General features: G+C 37.2%; 1 protein-coding gene across 1 annotated transcript in view; it reads right to left on the minus strand.

The window, feature by feature from the left end:
* Positions 1 to 1,063: 1,063 nt before the first annotated feature.
* Positions 1,064 to 15,740, minus strand: part of Mtpn (myotrophin) — a 31,065-nt gene continuing 16,388 nt past the window's right edge. The window contains exons 2-4 of the mRNA NM_008098.4: positions 14,922 to 15,035; positions 14,140 to 14,223; positions 1,064 to 4,557 (exon numbers count right to left, since the gene is read on the minus strand). Of these exons, the coding sequence (NP_032124.1) occupies positions 4,471 to 4,557; positions 14,140 to 14,223; positions 14,922 to 15,035 (285 nt within the window). The 3' untranslated portion in view covers positions 1,064 to 4,470. The remainder of the gene's footprint in view (positions 4,558 to 14,139; positions 14,224 to 14,921; positions 15,036 to 15,740) is intronic.

Below are 15,740 nucleotides of genomic sequence, written 5' to 3' on the forward strand. Positions count from 1 at the left end.
AAGGCACAGGTCTCAGGAATTCAGCTGTGGAGATTGTAACTTCTGGCTTATGAACTACAGAAATACTGACGAGAACTGGTATGACATACATTACTAAAAAAAATAAAGAATCTTTCTCAGCACTATACATCCTTAGGTTCATAGTTTAACCTTTCGGCCAAGAGATAATCCTTAAGCTCATTTTAAATTTTCTTGGGTGTAGAGAACTTCATTCACAATGACCATCTATTCCTTACCCTGGGAACCATGTCTGATGATGATCCTATTTGATGAGTTCTCTCTTTATGGCTCTTTTCAGGGTTCTTTCTCCTCAGTGTACATCAAAATCCCCCAGAAGTCCAGCCCCAAAGTTGATTAAATAGGTCTCAGTTGGGATTTGTTAAATTTGCATTTATATCATAATTTTTAAAGTTGTGGCAATGTGGCTGGCTAGGAACCACATTCAGAGACCCTGAAGACAGATGGAGAATACTATACTGTGCAGTGGGAAAGTTCTGTGTAGCTGCTCTCTAAAGACAAAAGAAATGATGTGTTAAACTCACTTTTCTTTGCAGGTATGCCTTCCACCCACACCTACCAGTTTGCTCTTAAAGTGTTATATAAGAGGCTCTATTCCCTTTATAGTGCATTTAATCAGACTGAAGCCTTTTCGTATAGACTTTGATTCTTAAAATGAAAATTTTATCTGAAAAAAATTCTGTGAATACATTTACCCTAAGCTATATCAGCTCTTTATACTTTAGTCAACAATAGGGCTTGCAGTATCTTAGCACTTATGTGTTTTGTTTCTTGATTTTAATTAATGGGTACCTTTAATAAGTCTTCTGGTATCAACAAGACTTCAATAGACTCAAACCAATTTCATCTATAATCTGGTACAGTTTTGAGATTCAAAGAGAGCGTTCAAGCAGAAAAGTACACTCTAAAATGTAGTTCTCTAGGAAACAAGCAGCAACCTGAGCAATGAAAGGCTCAGGAGCACAGCCCATCATCCGATTTTCAACATTAATCAAAACTCTGATGCTCTACTGGCTGTGTCTTGTTCTCAGTTAATAGGAGGCTTCCTGGACCCATATACAGCAACAATGTGTATCAGAAAACTTATATTGAAGTTAAAAAAAAAAGCTTTTCTATGAGCAGCATCTAGTATCGTTAGCTCTTTAATAATTGGTTTCTTCATTTCTTCTAGAAGTAGGATAAAATGGTATTAAAATCTCAAGTTAGTCAAGATTTTCATATCGTTAAGGACGTCTGGAAAGGAAGGCAACAGTGACTGGGGATAAATATGTTGCTAACATGTTATCTATAGCACAATTCAAGTTTATTCCATTTGTTCTTGCAACACGAAACTTAAACACAGTATTAGTTAGCATTCGGATGTACATGAACTAGGATACTTATGAGAAACCCAACTGTGTCAAGGGAATGACATTGTGGAAACATGAACTCAAATATACCAAAAGTGCACAAAGCACTAGTCTTCCTCCATACTGCTTAGAAAGATTGTTTCTCCATTTACAAAATAGAATCAGGACAATTTAAATTTTTTTAAATTTGCATGCAAAACACTGCAATTGCTTATTTATGAAGGAGGGCACTCTTACCAGCTTCTTCTATACACAACCCAGTATACAATATTACATGAAGGAAACAGCAGCTCAGCTGAAGTGAATAAAAATCAAGTACACATATATTGAAGCTCCTTTTATCTGGCTGGGGAAAGAAAGAAATGACTAGAAGGCTACTTGTTTTAGCTTTCACATGCTGCAGTTACTGCCTTTCTTCTGCGCCCAGCTGGTTCTGGAAAGGTGAGCTTGTGCACATGGGATATGCAAGTGCTGTGTTAGAACTCAAATCTACATATGCTGGCATGAAGCTGGGGGTGAGGGTAGGGGTGGGCAGACCTGTTAGTACACTAACCATGTTCAGGCAAGTAACCTGTTTTTGATACAGTGCATATGAAATGATGGATTTTAATATAAAACTATAGAACATGCAGGGTTTTTTTCTGAGATGTTAAATAGTACTTCAGTGGAAAACAAAACTTAACCTTTTATTAATGCGTGTTGTACCAAAAGCAGACATTTTAGCTTCATTTATTCAAAAATATTAACATTAAGTGTCATGAATTTCTCTGCCAAGTGGTTCAGAAATACATTATAAATAACCTAGTTTTTTTTTTGTTTATTTTTGTTTATTATTTTTTTAAAGAAACTGTAAACCATCCTGGTCAGTCTATCCTAGTCTATGTTTATATGCTATTTTCTCAAGCAATCACTTCATAGCTATGGGTTTACAAAATGGCCAACAAAGGGGGAAGGCAAAATAGCCTCTACTGCATTACAAGGAACACTGGGATAAACTGTACAAAGAATCATATGGTTTTGGTACCATAATGACTGTAGAAAGCAGACCCAAGTTCTGGAATGATAAGACAATATACACTCTGCAATAGCCAACTATAACAGAAGACTTTGAAAGAAAAATTGAAAATTGTGTAAAGGGTAAAATTCAAGCCTTTAAAATAGTATGCCAAGAGGTGAAAACAAAGGTCTCAAAACACCCTGTTGCATTATATTGACTCATAGACTGATCATGTGCCTTCCACTTCCTAGCAGAATGTCCAACTCTATAGCTGCTTGGCCTTTTGGTTAAGATTAAGTGTAGGATATCCAACTCTAGTAGGCTGCATTAAAACAGCAGAGCTAGCCAAATATATCAAAGTATTTAAACTACTGTTTTGTGATTGTTTTCTTGGACATAGAAAAACTACAGGGGCAGGCTAGTTGAAAGTGAAAAAGCCACAGGATAAAAAAGAGTTCATGGGAGAACACACACACACACACACACACACACACACACACACACACACACCCCAACCAATTATCAACTGATTAATAGTTATTAGCCAGGCTGATTGTTCTTAGTAATAGTTTAACCCTGCTATATAATGCTACAATGCCTTAAAAAAAATCAGTTAGGTTTTTAATATTATTATCCCTAATGTGATTATAAGTCCCTATCCCATCACCTACCCTTTAAAAATTTGAGGTACATTCAATTATTGCATGATTGGCTATGGAAAGATTCTAATAGTTTTTGTAATCCTGTATAGATGGCAAATTAAAAGCAAAAGACATCTTAATACTTAAAGTGTAGGCCATCAAATTTAAGGTTGTATGTTTTAATTCATTTTATTGTTCATGAAAGAAAAAGTTAGAGATAAGTTTCTCTTATCTGCAGGTCCTAGGAATACCGTTTTAGGGCACTGTATTATAAGAACACAGAATGCATTTTGAAGTTGTCACATGTATGCAAAGAATGATTGTTAAGATAAAAACACCATGCAGGTGGGGTGGTACTGGCCCAGCAAGAGTCTATTACCAGCTCAGGAGAACATGGTAACAAGAATGTTTTTGAAGGGATGAGGTCCCATCTGTCCAAATACAGTACATCTCACCCCAGTGATACCTTTGGTGCACTATAAAATCAGCATCCATGGTGGGTTTTTGAGAGGCATTCCAAAGAATATTCTTCATTCTCCAAACACAACGAAGGCTGGCTCACTCAAATAGCAAATGAAGAAACTCCATAGGTACTAAGACAACTGTTCTCTCTTTATAAGATACTAACACGCTTATGGCTATGATTTTATTTTTAAATCTCCTTTACTACCAGAAGGAGTCTCAAAGTGTTTCAATGTTATATAAATGTCTGAGTCTAAAGGAGAAAAAAAGAAATAAGCCTACTGGAATGATTCCTCCTTTAGGCTCCTAGAATTTAACATTTTATAAATAAAACTAGTCAGTTTTATCTAAAGAGACATGAAATTGATGTGAAAGGGGAGAGAAAATCCAAAGTTTAGTCATCCAGCAATTCAGGAGTGCGCTGCTCCTTACCTTATCTAAGCTCTTATGTAAAGATTAACGTCATTCTAGAGAGATTTTGGTCACTAACCGCTCTTAACTAGCCAGGAGCCCCCAGGAGAGTGCATTCTTAAGGCAGAAGGCTATAGCTAATTGCTTATCTCAGCACCCTATGTTGACATAACAGCAGCCACTACTGCTCACAGCTAGGGCTACCAAATAAGTAGAGTTGGCCTTGTATAGTCAGACCTTCAATAAACTAATTAATAAATTAGCTAGGGAGCTGAGAAGGTCCAATGATTCCAATAGACTGTATTTTTGCTCTCCCTTGGGAATAAGCTGTATATTTTACTGGAAATGAAAAACAGGCTGGTTTGATCAGGAATCCCAGTAAAAGTCTCATCACATTCCCCACTGCTCCTCCAAAACATGTTTTATTCCCCTCCCCTGGCAGTCTGATTTGTTATGAATTTCTCTCTCCCTTCACCCTCTTAAAGTATTTAGCTGAAGAAGCTGGCAGATAGAAAGTGACAGACAGACAGGCAGCAGTGTGAGGCCACAGGAGAGTCATCCTTCCCAAGTTATCAGTCCGTCCATCCATCTATCACTGGAGAAGAGCTTTGATTGCCTGGTTGTCAGTGGCTTCAAGGGCGGTCAGTCCATCTGGGCCTTTCACAGTCTTATCAGCACCCTGAAAAAGAGAGGAGAGAACCTTCTTTAACTGAACTTACACTAGGGAACAGCAAGTGCCAGAGGTGGCTATGTGGCATAGGCCTTTTTTATACTCTGATTCCTAGAATCCATGGTGGAAGGCCTGAACCAACTCTGGACAGTTGTCTTCTGTCCTTCATACTGAGCTATAACACATACATGGCTATACTCACATACATACAATAATAAGATAAAAATATTTTAAAATGCATTTTTTTGGTGTTAGAAATTATAAGAAACAAAACAACTGTCTTAATTACTGTTTTGTTGCTGTAAAGAAACACCATGACCAAGGCAACTTATAGAAAAAAGCATCTAATTGGGGGCTTGCTTAAAGTTTTAGAGAGGTAGTCAATGACCATTATGGTAGGAAGGAATGAGAGCAGGCATGACACTAGAGGAGTAGCTGAGAGCTTACATCTGATTCATAAATCCAGATTGAGAGATTGGGAATGGTGTAGGTTTTGGAAATCTCAAAGCCCAACTGCAGTGACACATCTCCTCCAAGGTTACACATACTAATCTTTCCTACCACCAACCAGGGACCAAGCATCAAATAAGACCCTATGGGGTGACCATAGAGAGTTGGAGCTCACTTAACCGTAGTCAACTTCACTTAGATCAAACAACTGAAAGATCCTTGCTCTTCAAAGTTTTCCACTTCCCAGGTTCTCAATAATTCTCTCACCTGACCAACAGCTTTTCAAAAAGTTCCTATTAGTGTGAATTTCTTTTTCATTTTTCGAGACAGAGTTTTCTCTGTGTAGCCCTGGCTGTCCTCAAACTCAGAAATCCCCCTGCCTCTGCCTCCCAAGTGCTGGGATTAAAGGCGTGGGCCACCACTGCCCGGCTAAAGTAAATTTCTATTATGCCATTATTTAGCTGACAAAATACCTTCAATGCTATAGGCTAGATACAACTAATATTAGTATTTTAAATGACATTAAACATCAATCCTAAAATAACATAAAAAAATTATGAACCATTTCAGCATGGGTGAGAATATTAAGGAAAGTAGTTTTTGAGATTAATAAAGTTACTGGATAATTTGGTTATATCTAGCCCCATTCCTTTCTTGATGAAGCAAGTCATTTTTGTGCATTCATTTTTAGTTATGTGAACATTTCCATAGCTTTAGATAATATATTCCTGTACTATTTGAGATACTAGCTTTGATTTCCTGCTACAGAGATGAATCTTAGCTTACCAACACCCTCTTTCTCAGACTCCCACTTTCTTATACTTAGTGCATCATTTTCTTTGCAAATTTAAATAGTTACTTGAATCTAGGCTTCTTCATACATTTTCATGACATATCATTTCCCATAAAGTACTATCATTAGACACTCTCCTGGCTTTGCCTGTCATTCTCTCTGGGGATCTTTTAACTTGACAAATTTTGGGTGCTTTAGGATTAACTATTGTATTCTAGTCTGTAAAAACAGTATGTGGACTCTCCAAGTTAAAATGTACTGACAATGTTTAATTACTTGAGATAAGTACTTCAAGACAGATTTGTCTCTAAAGGTTATCTAAGGATACAGGTTCTTTCCTTTGTTGTCCTCCTATGATTTCTTTTTGTGTCCCTTTGATGGAAAGGTGGTGTACATCTACCTGCCTCTAGCGTAACAGATTAGGAGTGATGGTGGCTGGGGCAGGGTTGGGGGCTGGGGGTTGAGGTGGGCAGCAGCACAGCTAGTCCACTTTAGGTGATGATCTGTAAATGGCACACACTCTGTGCACATGTCATTAGCCCAAGTTAAAAGGATATTCAGCTGAAGTGTCTGAAAGAGAAATGAAATATGAGGACTAAAACCTGAGATTCTTTTCCTTTTTTTTAAAAAAAAGAGGAGGAAAAATTAACCCAGCAGACAACTGGCAACTGACCTAAACTGCTCTAAAAATACTTTGAAATACAGTAGTAATGTCCTCTGAATGCTGAGTTCACTGGGTGTTACTGTATCTGAGCAGTAAGGACAGGCAAATTCCTAACCCAATATACCCATTCTCAAGACAGGATCTCTGTATTCTCTGCTGTCTGGCCCTTCCTTCCTTCCTTCTTGTCTAACTCCTTCCACCCTCTTCGGCTGTCCTGTGTATGTCCCCGTTCTACATAAGATTGCCGCACCACTTGCTCAGGTGCTTTTCATTATCTATCTCAAGTAAAGTCAACCTTTACTTCCACGGTGAATAACTTATCCTAAAACAAGCCTGTTACTTTTCTCTACAAGCACACTCCTTTTCAGTGTTCTCTCTCATGGTGAAGAACTTAGAAATGTGAACACACTATAAAGTTTTACTTGTTGACTTTCTACATAAGCAGTTACTAAAAGTCTGCACTATCTTAACATTTCCCATCCATCCTTGCTTTTCCATTACAATCATTATTTTAAGGATCTTGACTTAGATGCAATAGTTTCCTATCTGGTTTTATGCTTTACCATGCCATTCAGACTACTCACATCCATCACACAATATAGACAACCTTCACTTTCCTAAGAGCCTTCCTCTTATGGCGACCTCATAAATGAGAATGAAGACAAATAATAAAAAGCCACAAGCAAACTCTTTATTACCTGCTTATGTTTCGTCAACCTGACACACCTAGAGTCATCTGGGAAAAGGAAACTTCAACTACCTGGACCAGACTGCCTACGGCTGTATCTATAAGAGATTATCTTGACTAGTGTGGGTGGCATCATCCCAAGGCAGATGGGGCCTGAGTATAAGAAAGCTAGTTGAGTATGAGCCAGAGAGACAGAAAGCAGTGTCTCTCCATGGTTTCTGCTTCAGTTCCTGCTTTGGAGCCCGCCTTGACATCTCTTGATGATGTACCATTACCTGGAAGTGTAAACTATAGAAACTTTTCCTTCCCCAGGTTGCTTTTGGTCATGGTGTTTATCACAGCAACAGAAAGCAAACTAGAATATTACCTGTTGTTCTTGCTACATGTAGCTTCTAAAACCCTACCTACTATATTTCCTGGTGTCTCAATCTTGTGCCTGAAACTTTTTTCATTTAAGCTTCTGCCATGAATGACAATTCTCTTAAGAAGACACTCTCCAAGTTTCTAAGCTCCTGTTGACTGACTTACAAGATATGTTAGTGGTACATGGTATTTTTTAAAAAATATTTTTACTAGGTTTTTTTCCTCATTTACATTTCCAATGCTATCCCAAAAGTCCCCCATACCCACCCACCCCCACTCCCTTACCCACCCACTCCCACTTTTTGGCCCTGGCGTTCCCCTGTACTGGGGCATATAAAGTTTGCAAGTCCAATGGGCCTCTCTTTCCAGTGATGGCCAACTAGGCCATCTTTTGATACATATGCAGCTAGAGTCAAGAGCTCCGGGGTACTGGTTAGTTCATATTGTTGTTCCTCCTATAGGGTTGCAGATCCCTTTAGCTCCTTGGGTACTTTCTCTAGCTCCTCCATTGGGGGCCCTGTGATCCATCCAATAGCTGACTGTGAGCATCCACTTCTGTGTTTGTCAGGCACCGGCATAGTCTCACAAGAGACAGCTATATCAGGGTCCTTTCAGCAAAATCTTGCTAGTGTATGCAATGATGTCTGCGTTTGGAAGTTGATTATGGGATGGATCCCTGGATATGGCAGTCTCTAGATGGTCCATCCTTTCGTCACAGCTCCAAACTTTGTCTCTGTAACTCCTTTCATGGGTATTTTGTTCCCATGAATGACAATTCTCTTAAGAAGACACTCTCCAAGTTTCTGAGCTCCTGTTGACTGACTTACAAGTTATGTTAGTGGTACATGGTATTTTAATGCTACCCTTTACTGAACACAATTCCCTGAACTCCAAGAGAATATCTGACTTTTTTCAGTTCCCTCCTCTTTTACATATTAACTCTCACCTAAGAAAATCAATAAAAAATTTCCACTTTTCTCCTCACCCTGAACAGCCTACCTTAAATTTTAAGCCTTACTTTCCCTCCCTATCTATCTGCTTTGAAATTTATCTATATCAAGTCTCACAATATTTTCTAAAATAAACTAACATCTTTTCTTAAAATTTGTCCCTTTACCCGGTAAATATGCTGTAGCAGGAGCCAATCTTTTAAGTCTCTGCATTCTCAAGGCCTAGCAAAAGGTCCCAAACAGGATGATATCGATGATAAATCTTCAAAGAAATATTTAATCATGCTATGTTTACTTTGCTTAAGAGAAACATATATAATACCCTCAAGAAGTTTTCTACCCTAATAATTAAAACTTAAAAAAAAAATTACAAAGGCATTTTTTATTTTCTTTTTCTAAAGTACTTTTTACTATCTCAAATGAAGGTTTATGCCTTTAGAAATAAGGTCTCTGAGGTCTGAGGATGCACTTCACTTTGTTCTATTATATATTCCTGGTATTTAAATAAAAACAGTGTATTTTCTTTTATTTGATATTATCCTAACAACTGAAAAATGCAAAGGAACAACAAATAATTTGTTCTTCCCTTCAATTGGCTCCTACTCAGTTGTTATTGTCTGTGAGTCTGTCTGAGTCCAGGCAGCTGGCGCCTGTTTCGTTGTCCATCGCAGGTTGTTATGTGTTATCATGTATATTGTGCTGGACACTGTATGCTGGCTCTCTTGGAGGCCAGTCAAACTTCTTTATCTCTATTTTCCTTCACACACTGGTCAAAAAGAAATGGAATTGCAAGGCTCCCTTTAAGCTAGAGGTGGCCACCTGGTCTAATTTCAGCTTCTTTTATGCTTTTCTTTCTTTTCTCAGTAAAAGCCCAGAAGAACATTCTCAACTCCCTTGCCCATGTTCCTTTTCAAACACAAATAATTCCTGCAGGTACAATACTCACTCTGGAACCATAAGACCACTAGGTTGGCAGGATACAGATGGTGGGCTGATGATAATTAATATCTATCTATCTATCTATCTATCTATCTATCTATCTATCTATCTATCTATCTATCTGAGCCAGTGACTCAGCCTTGAACTGTAACTACTAGGCATCTTATTTTGAGACACAGTCTTGCTTAGAGTCTGATAGCAGGGGGGTTCTGTTACAACTGAGCCCCACTCTTCTTATTCCTCACTGGAGTACCAGGCAACTTTATAGACCTAGGCTGTATTTCATGATGACAGGGTCTTTATCTTACCCAAGTATATGCCAGTTCCTACTATATTAGAATACTGCTATCCTAAGAAACTATAACTGTTTCAATGTGTATTTAAATATTACCTACCCAAGGAACTTACAGATACCATTCCATTTTGGAGACTACTAGAAATACAGTTGGTATTTAGTAACATTAAAAACTATTCAAATATATAAAATTACATATTTTGTAAAATTTTATTTATTGGTACAGAACTTGGTAGAAATTTAATTTGCATATTAATACAGGGTACATCATATAAAGACAGCTGAGACAGTAGCCCCATGACATCTAATTTAATACTAAACATTATTATGACCTTTACATTTTGGTAGCTCAAGATTTTTAATATAATATTACAGAAAATCCTCCTTTATATTTTTCACAGGAGTGTTGTAAAGAAGGTACTACTAACTACTTTATAGATTGGGGCTCTGAATTCAGAGAGAAGAGACTTGTTAGGACTGCTATAGTTTATATATGCTCAGCCCAGGAAGTGGCACTATCAGAAGATATGGCCCTGTTGGAGTGTCATTGTGGGTGTGAGCTTTAAGACCCTCATCCTAGCTGCCTGGAAGTCAGTATTCTGCTAGCAGCCTTCAGATGAAGATGTAGAACTCTCAGCTCCTCCTGCACCATGCCTGCCTGGATGCTGCCATGCTCCCACCTTGATGATAATGGACTGAACCTCTGAACCTGTAAGCAAGCTCCAATTAAATTTTGTCTTTATAAGAGTTGCTTTGATCGTGGTGTCTGTTTACAGCAGTAAAACCCTAAGACAAGGTCAGTCAGCAAATTATAAGGAGCTTCCAGTTATAAAGCCCATATAATTCTTTGCCATACTTAGTTGAAAATTAACATTGTTTTTGTTGCAAAAATTTTAGGATCAGTTTCCTTTTGTAACTGTGTATCTGACACAAGAAAATGCACACAGAAACAGGATGTTGAAACCTGAGAAAACACATACACACACATACACACACTTTGTGTAACTAAGAGCGGCTTATTTAAAGGCAAGTGCTGTACCTCTGAGCTACATCAATACTCAAACATTTTAAAGACAATTTATAAGTTAATTCAACAAATATTGATTGAACTTCAATTATGTAGTTTTGCTACAGATGTAGTTTTGCTAATTAAAGCTTCTAGCCACTCGTTTATAAGTAGTTTATGGCTGCTTTGGTGATATGGTAGCACAGATGAGTAGTATAAACAGACTATATGGCCCTCGAGACTGAGCAAGCCAGGGGAGGCAAGCCAGTAAAGAACATCCCTCCATGGCCTCTGCATCAGCTCCTGCTTCCTGACCTGCTTGAGTTCCAGTCCTGAACTTCCTTGGTGATGAACAGCAGTATGGAAGTGTAAGCTGAATAAACCCTTTCCTCCCCAACTTGCTTCTTGGTCATGATGTTTGTGCAGGAATAGAAACCCTGACTAAGACACGTATGCAAAGGTGTCAGCGTTTGGAGGCTGATTATGGGATGGATCCCCGGGCCTTTCTGTCATTCTTATTTTGCAGGATTGTTGGGATAAATTAGGTGACCTGATCTATTTTAAACACTCAAAACAGTATTTGCACATTGAGAATGTTACTTAGCTGTGAATTCTTTTATCCTCTTATGGGTTGCATGTGATGAGTACTGGAGCCACATTACAAAAGATAAGATGATGAGCTGCTAAGGAATTTGCTTAAAACCAGATCTACTGAAAAGTAGAACTGAGAAGAAATTGGTACTACAATATACAGTACAGTTCACCAACAGAAACCATCTATAATAATGATGTACTCCAGCTTGAAAGAGCTAAATGGATGAAAGTAATACATTTATAGTGGCATATTTGTATATGAGATTTATAAACCTATCATAACAGTTTTTCAGTTATTACAGGGTAAATTTTTTAACTAAAGCATGCTGCAGTCTCTTTATGGTGCAATAAGGCACCGAGAAAGGCATGGTAAGATTCTTTGAGTGTCAGTCAGTGGCCCTAAAAACTATTTGAAACTAAATCTATCTACTGGGCTTGAGTGAGTGAATAATTTGAATAAAAATATACCAGATATTTTCCTGGTGACTCATCTATGCAGGGACTTGAAATGTACCTAAGTTTCATGGCCAAGGGGCTGCTCAAAAAAACCAATTTCTTTTCTAAGGGAACACTATTGATTTAAAAGAAAGGGGAGGGGGAGAGAGAGAGAGAGAGAGAGAGAGAGGGGGGGGGTGGGGGGAGGGGAGAGGGGGGTGCTAAGAAAACTACAGCATGTCCATTAAAAAAGCTCATACAATTATAAAAGCACAGTAATTAATTTTGAGAAAGCAGAACTAAACTTTTCTCCATTATTTTACAAAATGTTAAAAAAAAATCCTAAGACAACCAGCTCCAATTGTTAATTACAATTGTAACTAACCTACTAATACAGACTTCTCTAATGTCATTTGACAACAAAACAAAGACTAGATCCAAAAGAATATAAAATAACTAGTTAAGACAATTCAGTAACTTGGCAACATGGCACACGTATTTATAAAGCATTTAGTAGGACACCATAGTATGGAGATCAAGTTTATCTTTTAAGAATTCCCTGTTGCAGAACATTCTTTACCAATGGAAACTTACAAACATACATCTGAGTTGAAGAAACATATTTGAAATTAAATACAGACCAGAGGATAACTCTGTCTTGTTTTGTTTTCCTATGAAAAAAACCTCAAGTATATCAGAAAGAAAAAAAAAGTTCTATTTAAAAACCAGCTAAGAGGAAAGAAAGAAAATACTGAGTTTAATAAATAATCTTATCTAAAAGGATCCCAGAGGTTTTTATTTTCAGAGAACAAAACACTTCCCTGAAGAGAGGAGATCAGTGGAAGAATGACCCTGCCTCCTCCACCCACTTTCTTTAGCTATTATACTTAGCTAGAAGACAGTTAAGCCATGGACATTCAGTCAATGCTGAAGAAGAAAAATATGAAAAAAAAATGCTATGTGGCATAAATCCAGGATTAAATATTGCCTCAACTGTACAGTTAGTTACATGAACCAGCAAAACTTTTCTGAAGTCTATCTAAATTGGGTTTAAGTATCTTTACTATAAATAGTTTAATTACTATTGGAATAAATCTTTCATGAATCTTGAATCAGTATTTGTAGCCTTTAGCAATAAATCTTTGAAACAAGGAAAAAAAAATCCTGAGGGATGAAACTGACAATGATAAAGTATGAAAAATTTGAGACCATTCATTATCACTGACACTAGATTGACTATAATGGCACAAGGAATACTTTTTTTTACTTTGGTTTTTGAAGGTCTTTGTTGTCCATACCCATTAAAATGTTAATGGACTTCCAGAATACAAAAGAATGAAAACCACACAATTACAGATAGCTAGTTTTTGTTTGATATGAAACTAAGGGTAGAATTTCACACTAATGTTACAGGCCACACTGTAGAGCTCTAAGGAGGTAGTTAAGTGTTAAGTTAAAAGTGCTTTATCCAGCACTCGGAAGGCAGAGGCAGGTGGATTTCTGAGTTCGAGGTCAGCCTGGTCTACAAAGTGAGTCCCAGGACAGCCAAGGCTATACAGAGAAACCTTGTCTCGAAAAACAAAAAACAAAAAAAACAAAAAAAAAAAGTGCTTTATCATATCCAGTTCTCTCTCTCTGTTATATTAAAACTCAAGCAACAAAACTGTAAAGCTCACCTTTGGTCTTAGTTATTAATAAAAATTACTCTTCACTGATTATGTAGATATTTTGTGTCAGGAAATTAACAAACCTTTACACGCATTAACTAACTTAGCTTCCCCTGTATTCCTTGCTGCTTTCTTTTAGCAGGGAGTAATATAAAGCCCCATGTATGATCACAAAATGCAAGCTCGGAAACTTATTCTATAGATATTTCTTCTCTTACAGCATATGACACAGCTAGAAAGGTCGGTACTAACTGGTTACTCCTAAGCCTGGATCCTGTATCATAGTTTGTATTAACAAAGATAAAAACATCAGAAAGCTCCCAGACTCATCACTATCTTAATCACATCAACAAACTAGGTGTATAGAAAAACACCTCTGATACCTTTTTAGTATAGATTACAGAAAATAAAGTGTAAAATCTCAAACCCACGTTACTCAAAGTGTGGTCCATAGCCTTGTGCCAGTATGCAAAATTACACTCCTCCACAAGGACCACATTTGTTTACATCACTTACTTCAGTTGACTTTTTCTGCCTAACAAGATTTTCTTATGAAGGAAACTAGTCCAAGCTTGTTAGCCATCACAAACTGGAAGCCAACAGCCTGTAGCCAGTTATTGTAACTAACACTGTTCTCAATTTTGGATTCTGCCTTTAGTTTTCTGTCCCTGAAGCCACATTTAGCTTAAACAGTTACAAAGTAGTGAGAGTTTTAAAATAAGTGATAAAAATGAACATTGACCTTACCTTTGACAGAAGCAATTTCACGCAGGAAACATGACCCTCATAGACAGCAGACAGAAGAGGGGTAATATGATGTTTATCTGGAGCCTATAGAATATCAAAGAGATAATTTTACCTACTTAAAAAAAAGTTTCTGGCTCCTTAAAAATGATCAAGAAGCCAAAGTACAAAAGCAATGTATTTTCCCAGGAGTCAGGATGGAGTAGAAATCTGACCTAAGCTCAAATCTTTTATCTGCCACTGATGTAACAAGTTAGTTTCTCTGAACCTATCTTTTCCACTACTGTAGAAATGCCATTGTGATTCAGAGAAGAAGAAGAGGGGTCAAAATGCCAATGAGGAGGAAGAGAAGAATGCCAAATTAGGCCCAATCACCTGATGTGGTGAAAAGTCATCTCTTTGACTATCATGATCACCAAAACAATGTCATAAATCCTTAAATTACAGAGTGTTCAAGGCAGGAGATGACAGCTCCTGCCTCATGAATTCCTCACACTTGCCCCATAGTGCAGGCTAGTGTAGCTTATCACTTCAGGGTTCTATGATTTAGTACATGATAGCATCTACTACCTACAGTGTCAACTTGGCAAGGTTTAGAACATGAAAAGCAACAGCTAAGGGGAAGGCAGCAAATAGTTCATTAGCTTAAAAAAAGTGTAGGACTATATTATTAAAAGTAACTATTTCACAGACCTACAGCAAACAATTTCCTAGAGCATATAACAAAATTTTTCTAGAGTGGCATACATTATATACAGTAAACATAATATACATTTGGTACATACATTAATATCTGCTCCTTTCAGCAGCAGAAATTCCAGGATTTCAAGCTGTCCACAATCTGCAGCATAATGAAGAGGCTTCCTTCCACCCTCTAGTGTCCGGTTGACATCTTCTCCCTTTAAACAAAAATGACATTTATACCTATAGGAAAACGCTGAGGCATCTGATATATTTTTAACTTCTTTAAACTTTAAAGAGTTTCAAAAAAAACCCTGCATTTTTTGCAAAGTGAAATGAAAACATAAAGAAGTCACAATAACATATGGCACTCAATTTATGAATAGATAAGCTGAAAACAATACATAATGCTAAATGCAATGAATTATAACACTGTGTTCCATTACTTCTAATGAGTTCAGTCAGCATACTGCCAATATGTAACCAAAGACTGTAAGTTTAAGTACTGAGATTTTGTATTTTTTATGACATGTATCATTATCAGAAATGATACTTATAAAGAATTCACTTCATTCCTTCAGTATTTACTAAGGTGGTATTGTAAAGTAGGCACTGCGTTAACAATGGTGAACAAAACCAGGCATGGCTTCCAATGCAGGTAGCTTACCACATACTGTGTGGAGATGACCTAATTTGAAAATATTAGGGTTCTGTATACAAAAACAAAGAAACTAATGGTCACACAGTTACCAGAGACTATGGCTTACTCTTGATAATAGGGGACATAATGTTAAGACGTTAACTTTTCTAGTGACCTTTTCTAGTGACCAGTGTGTTATTTGTGGTACCATGCTATATACATAATTTCTAATCTTCAAACTATCCTAGGATAAGGGACACTTCACACACCAAATGTGAAGCTA

The sequence above is a fragment of the Mus musculus genome, chromosome 6, assembly GCF_000001635.26.
Source record: "Mus musculus strain C57BL/6J chromosome 6, GRCm38.p6 C57BL/6J".
NCBI classification, from domain to species: Eukaryota; Metazoa; Chordata; class Mammalia; order Rodentia; family Muridae; genus Mus; species Mus musculus.